We start from the raw sequence: 7799 nt of genomic DNA on the forward strand, positions 1-7799 counted from the left end.
GCGCGCATATAATTCGCCTATTAAAAAAACTGTCTAGTGAATATCCTACCCCAAAGATGATAGTTGAGATGAAAAATGTGTACTTTAATTCTAGGATTCATACCTATGAGATAATTAGAAATATATTCGATTCTTTTGTATATTGTAATTTTTGAATAGGCCTACTCTCCTAAAAATTCAGACTAATTGTTTTGAATAGTTTATGGCATAGACTTATATTTAAGTATTCTAGTTATTAATTCATCCCCCTTTTATAGTTTGAATCTTGAAACTTGCTTCTTTATCTGATTTTTAATCAATTTATTATTTTGTTTCAGAATGAATCATCAGTGGAATCGGAATCTGCTCAGTCCGCTGATCAACCTGGACAGTTGGGCAAGATTGAAGACTTCGATACTAAAATTGTAAGTATTGTTAATCATATAACCTTATGTCTAGATGAATAGGGCAAATCTATTCTACAGAGAGATGGGAAAGTCGCGCACATCAATACGTTCAATAATTTCATCCACTTGTGCGTCGCTTTTCGATCTCTCTGTACAGTAGTTAATGTTATATCTATATAGTGATTTTTTAAGGATAACTTTGTTGTTACTATTATGAAACTGAAAACATAGAATATGTGGTACAGTGATTTGCCATAATCCCTCATGTCTATGAAATATTCCCTTTCAGAGGCCGATTTACATTCATTGATGTCCGAAATTATTTTTCAAATGTGGAGGTTTTTCAGTAATTGTCAATATCCTAAGTTCTTCAGAACGCTTCAGAACTGTTCTGAAAACTGAAATGATCATCTTAATGATGGAAGCTATTCTTGCATAGTTTATTATAGGCCCTAGGCCTATATGTATAGGGTCTATGCGAACGGAGATAGTAGTTTGATCCAGTAATAGTAGCATCCACTGGTGGCAGTAGCTGTATAGTCCAGCCAGTTTTGGCCATTAGTAGGCCGAAAATTAATGGCTTAGTGCCGGTTGCACGAAAACCAATCAAAGAAGCAGTCTTTCCAATAAAGCCGCATTCTCTGATTGGTTCTCGTGAAATTAATCACCTTTAAAATTCAACCGGCTTTTGTGCAACCGGGTCTAAGTCTCTTACAATGAGATTCCCTTGAAACTTGACAGAATTCCCTCAGTTTAAAGTGAATGACACTTGTGAAGCACTAGGTAGGCCTACTCGTCTGCAGGAACCTCAACTGAGAATTTCTATCAAGAACTAAGGGTGACATTGTGTTAGATATCCATAATAAATAAAAATGAATAAACTTCCGTCAGGAACTCCCCACCAATAAAAGCCATACGAATATTATTATTATAAATAAAAAGTTATCAGATCTATAAATTGAAATGACAAGAATGTTGAAAGCACATTTTAGGCTCTTCAGATGGTCACTTACAACGAGAGTAAGAGGCGCATGGACCTTGGGCGCGACCACAGAGCCAATCGCTTCCAAAGCGATTCTGCCCTATTCGTTCACTAGAAAGCATAGTAACTGTAGCTGGTTTCCCATTATATTGGTCTTATTATTTCTTAAGCACCTCAAAATACAAAAATATTGGTGATTAATGAATTTTTGAAGGAATAACTTGATTTTAATTCTTTACAGCAAACGGATAGAGGCAAACGATTCGACTATCTGCTGAAGCAAACCGAAATTTTCGCTCATTTCATGAACAACCCGACCAAAACTAATCCAAGTCCTGTCAAGAAAGCCGGAAGACCGCGCAAAGATAAGGATCCCAATGGCTCCATGAAATTGGCAGCAGCTGGCTCGTCAGATCCTGGAGAGTAAGTTTTCAACTTGGAAAAAATATACAATCAAGTGCGTGATTGTTAATTACAATTTTGTATCAACTTATAACACATATCCGTAAAAATATAAAAGTTACATTAAATTTCAGTCAGAAATCTCACTCAGAATAAATTAATTGAAAACTGATCTAGCCATAAGCTTTTGAAGAATTAATATTTCTTCATGTAATGAAAACGCATATTATTTACAATAACACCATTAACTAACCTAGTAAGCCACATTACTTTTCACCCAATATCCATCATTTAAATTGTTTATAACATGAAACTTATTGAAGCATCTAATATGACTTTTGTATAATTCAGGCTTCTTTAGTAGACATATAGATTTGACATTAGAAAAACTATTGTTATGCATTTGTCATTTCTATTATAAAATTATCTGATTCGATGTTGTTCATTTTTAATTTGGCTTGTTTTACTCAAATAAAATGTTGTTTTCATTCTTATTCATCTGCAAAGAATATTCTGTGCTCTTGATTAAATTGTGACATATTTGGTACATTAAAATAATATTTCAAATACACTCAGAATTCGGCTGAAAATATAGAAATTTAATCTATTTAGTCCTTAATAATTGTAATTTGAGTAGAATATTTTTTCTAAACTGCCTACTTCAGGGTAGGCAATAATACAGTAAATATTATACTTGTATGTCTGTGCTGTTTGAATTTTAATTTTAATGTTAATTTGCAATAATGTTTCAGCCATCGCCATCGTAAAACCGAGCAGGAGGAAGATGAAGAGTTGTTGGCTGAAACAAACACAACCAGAAAAACGATCACACGTTTCGACAATTCGCCGTTCTACATAAAAAGCGGAACAATGAGAGATTACCAAGTGAGAGGTCTCAACTGGATGATCTCACTCTATGAAAATGGAATTAACGGAATTCTGGCCGATGAAATGGGTCTCGGAAAAACGCTGCAAACTATATCTCTATTAGGGTGAGTTTTATTATATTATGTTAGGATGTACATCCTTTTATGATTAAAATTTAATAGTCAATAAAATGAAAAAATTATGATAAATAATGATATCATATTTTTTCTCTGAACATCATACACAATGGAGTCATGAGTATCTACTGTTTCCACAGTGCAGATATTTCATAGATCTTGGAGCATCAATTTTATACAGCTTGTGGGATTAGAGGGATTAGATCGTATATTTTCATATTCTATGAATAATCTTTGAATACAATAGGATAATTATTATTCCCCTAGGGTGGCCACTAACAGCAGGACAAGTGTTTTGAACATGTGTGTACACATATGCTCGTCATGCATGTTGTGTCATCAGCGAGAGGTTTCGAACAAATAACAGAAGTTCGACAACAGCAGCTCTTAATAATAATAAATAAACCACTGAAAAATTATAATGATGCAAAAATAATTGACCCTCAACTAGAGCAGCAAAGAAAACATTAACAAAAAATCGAAAATACAAAAACCTAACCTCAAACATTTTTGTTCGAAGCCTTTCGATGTGAGGACACAATAATGTCATAATAATGTATGACAAAATAATGTGTAGCCTACACACATCTTCAACACACCTGTCCTGTAGTTAGTTGCCACCCTAACAACCCAAGTTGCCATGAATACAACTGGGGCCATTTATATCAAGTCTCTCATTGGCTGTTGATGGATCGCAGTTTGTTGCCGGCATCTTCTGCGATTTATCAAAGGCATTCGAATGTGTGAATCATACTATTTTGTTGGAAAAGCTTCGCTGTTATGGTGTAGTTGGGACAGCCTTCAATTGGTTTAGCTCTTACTTGAATAATAGACAACAATGTGTGAAAGATAAAGAATCACTTAGGTAATTTTCCTTTTCAAAAATAACGAATGGAGTGCGTCAAGGATCAATACTTGGGCCTCTATTATTCATCATCTATGTAAACGATTTCCCTGAGTCAGTTTCCCAATCAAGACTTATAATGTTTGCTGATGACACGACCGCATTAATATCAGACAAAAATCACAAAACTCTAGCTGGTAACATAAAAAAAGACCTGGAAAACATAACTGATTGGCTCAAAGCAAATTGCCTCTCTCTCAACTACAGTAAAATTATCAGATGGAATTTAGTTACAGAAGAACCAACTTGAGAAGTTTTCTCCCTCTTTATGATAATGGACTAAAAACAGCTAAATCTTTAAAATTCCTAGGAGTTACAATAGATGAGGGACTAAATTGGAAAGAACATATAAAAAATCTCACGACAAAGTTGAACCGTGCATATTATGTTATTCTCAAGCTATCTCATTCAGTTGATAGAAATACACTCATCACCGTATACTATGCCTATGTCTATTCCCACCTATGCTATGGAAATATTTTCTGGGGAAACTCGACTGACAGCTATAAAATATTTTTAATTCAAAAAAAGATCATTAGGGTGGTCTTTGGTTTAAGAGCTAGAGATACATGCAAATCTATTTTTCGGGAATTGAAGATCCTCACTCTGCCTGCCATCTACATATTTCATTTGTTAATATTCATAAAGAGTAATATCCATAAATTTAATTTTTGCACAGACAGACAACTATTCTACGCGTAATCAGAGCTTGATATTATACCCTATTCACAGACATGCCTCTTACGAAAGAAACCCTTCTTATTCAGGAATAAAATTGTATAATAAGTTACCCGAGGCCATCCATAAAATTGATTCATTGCCGCTGTTCCAAAAAACTATCAAGTCAATGTTAACTGAGAGAGTCTACTACTCAGTGGCAGAGTTTATTGTTGATAGATTTTGAGGTGAAATTTATTCTATTATTATGAATAGTTCTATAACTGTGACTTGAAATGTTATTGATTTTATTTTATGATTCTATCATATATCATGTGTCATTCTATCATGTTATTGTATATTCTTATGTACCTATATATTATTATATCTGACAATTTACGTATCAAACGGGAATATTCCCGGACATGATGTTATGTAATGATGAGTAATAAATAAATAACATTGACAATACGAAATCCAAAAAAATCAAGCTTGATTCATAAATTTTAGAACTTTTTGTAAAGCTTGAGCATTGTTCATTCAGGTAATGTTCTGATGATTGTTTAGAAATATTTTGCCCAAACATCTTCAGGATTTTTAAATTTCGAAGCGTCACAGTCAGTGCATATAAATTGCTTCATTAATTCACTTGAGTTCTTTGGTATGCTGAATTTTGTACTATAACTTTTCTTCCGTTCACTACTTTGATCATGTACATTATTTTATGAGGATAGTTTACTTTTACAAGTCTTGTCTTCAATTTATATTTCAATAAAAACATGTGTGTTTTGTTTTATACTTCAGGTACATGAAGCACTACAGAAACATTGAGGGCCCACATATGGTAATAGTGCCGAAATCCACCTTGGCCAACTGGATGGGCGAATTCAAAAAATGGTGTCCATCTTTGCGATCGGTTTGCCTTATTGGAGACCAAGAATCACGAGTAAGCTCACTTTTACACTGTTTTATGTGGGTGATCGATAATTTTCTATAATCTAACCTAACCTAGATTATACTATATCTGCTCAATGTGTAATGATCCATTATTTTATTGTATAAATTTGTCATTTTATTAATAGAATTAATGAAATAAAGAAATGAGTGGTTGTAACTAAAATATTTGGAATGTAGACACCCATTGTGTGATACATTATTTAAAAGGTTTAAAGAAGACAGATGACATCAATAAAAATGTTCTATGATACTTGTATCCAAAATGGCGGCTGATGGAAGTTTCACCAATCATTTCTTTAAAAACTAAAACTTCAATCAGCCGCTATTTTGAATACAAGTATCATAGAACATTTTTATTGATGTCATCTTTCTTGAATTAAAAAGACCTTTAAGACGCGAGTAGTCGCGCCCGCGGCAAATTGCCGCACAATTGTAACTTTTGTATGTAGTTTTGGGAATTTTCGTTTTCCAAGGTTGGCAGCTCATGTAATCCTCGCTGTGACTGTCCTTTAGACAATCTTAAACAGTTTGAGTTCTTGAACATTTTGAAGATGATAGAATGAACGTTGACTAATTTCAATGTATACCTTAGGTATTATCTTCTTATTTTATATTCCATCTTCTGATTTAAACGTTCATTATATTTTTATTATATCTAGATGTTGAAAAATGAGTCAATAAAGAAGGTATATTCATTCCATTCATGATTATTTTATCCCATAAAAATGATAAATTCTAACAATAAATTTGCACTATGTATTTTTGGAATCTCCTCCATGTATTATGTTATTTTACACTATTAAATAGTATATAATAACATAAACAACGTTGAGAAAGATTTGAAATTAATAAATATTGAAAGAGCATTATCAAAACCAACTGTTTATAGTCTAGGGAGCCATAAGGGAGGGTGGGTGTGAGCAAAATGCTCACGCGCGACCACTGACGTTCTGCAAGTCCGTGCGACTACTCACGTGTTAAAATGATTTACCACACAATGAGTGTTTACATTTAAAATATTCTAGTTACAAACCCTAAGTCACCCCCTCATGAGGGGTTGAAATCCAGTTGTCAAAAGACAAGTATTCGATCAATAACTTATCCTGAAAGTTACAGTATTATACAACAGTCTCCAACTTATTGAAGGGTTCCCATTCATATAACTTAATCTTTATAGATTCCATTAGATTGAACATAACTTATCATACATAAGATGGACATATGTGTTTGCCAAGTTCCGTTCAATCTAATAGAATCTATAGAGATTAAGTTATTAACATTCAATCTAATAGAATCTATAAAGATTAAGTTATTAACATTTTGTTAATAACTTTGGTGTAAACGCAGCTTTATCAACTGATTTCTGTAACTTATATCTACGAATAGATACTTTTCATCTGGCTGAGTTTGACTGATTGTCTTGGGGTGGTACTTGAATGAAAGTGGAATGAGAGATATCTTTGTGGAATTTGAAATATTTGGTGAGAATACTGTTGGAAATCTATTGAGGGGAGATCAGTATATTAAGGTGTGAGAGCAAGCAATCAATTCAATGAAACAACTACAAGGACTCATGAACGGTTCAAATATGAGAGATGTCAAAGTATATTTGAAAGAAGTCAGGAGCTATTTGTGGAGTTTTTTAGAATCAAAATCAATGACCACTTGAAATTCATGACTGATTATTGTAACATAGCTTAAATTATCTTAAATTGTATTCATGCTCATAAGGAAGGACTCTGGTACTGCACATAGAAACTGTACGAGAAAAGATCCCATACTTTTTTCATTCAATCACACAAACTATGTTATAAAGTGTGTGTTATATCTAGAAAATATGAAAAAATACCCATAGAAGTAGAAAATAATTTCCAATAAGGAAACATTAGATCTATACAGTCAATACATTGACTCTCTGTCGAATGAAACCTTGAAAATTTAATAAATGTGACAACCGATCATGCTTTGGAGCAAACCCTCATTCGATCATCCAAAACTGAGTGATTGGAATAGCTAGTTCTTCAAAGGCTTTCCTAAAATGGCTGCTACTATATAAATAAATCTTCCATCAAAGATATTCTGTTCAAGTATGTTGACATTATTATGGATATCACTGGATATTGTGAAGATTGTCATCTAATGAAGTAAAACAAGAATAATGAGAGGTGAGAATGATTTCCAGAAGCATAATCTTCTCAAGAGAACATAACATTTTTTCTTCAAGACTCTGATGGACAACAGAATCTGCATAATGTTATCAATGGTCTGGAAGCAAGTGAAGAAGTGTGTGATTCTCTTTTGAACGTATAGAAAGAAATAGTTATTCGGTCTCCAACGATTTTTATCTGGACATAGTTGTGGCAAATTGTAAAAGTGTATTCTCACCTATAAAAAGAAACAGAGCTCTCTCATTCTCCACGATGCAATCAAACAAAAATCTTAGTCTTAGTTAATTAAAACTTCAATACGCTGCAAGATTATGGTAACTTTGTGATGAGAAGAGTTAT

General features: G+C 33.1%; 1 protein-coding gene across 1 annotated transcript; it reads left to right on the top strand.

Annotated features, from left to right (window-relative positions):
- Window positions 1-289: 289 nt before the first annotated feature.
- On the top strand, window positions 290-5855 carry LOC120351629 (chromatin-remodeling complex ATPase chain Iswi-like). Its single transcript, XM_039429509.1, has 5 exons — window positions 290-404; window positions 1610-1791; window positions 2523-2762; window positions 5140-5281; window positions 5766-5855. Exons 2-5 carry the CDS (start codon window positions 1673-1675, stop codon window positions 5853-5855), a joined length of 591 nt encoding a protein of 196 aa, XP_039285443.1. The 5' UTR covers window positions 290-404; window positions 1610-1672.
- The last annotated feature ends 1944 nt before the right edge of the window (window positions 5856-7799 follow it).

Source organism: Nilaparvata lugens, chromosome 5, assembly GCF_014356525.2.
Source record: "Nilaparvata lugens isolate BPH chromosome 5, ASM1435652v1, whole genome shotgun sequence".
Taxonomy (NCBI): Eukaryota; Metazoa; Arthropoda; class Insecta; order Hemiptera; family Delphacidae; genus Nilaparvata; species Nilaparvata lugens.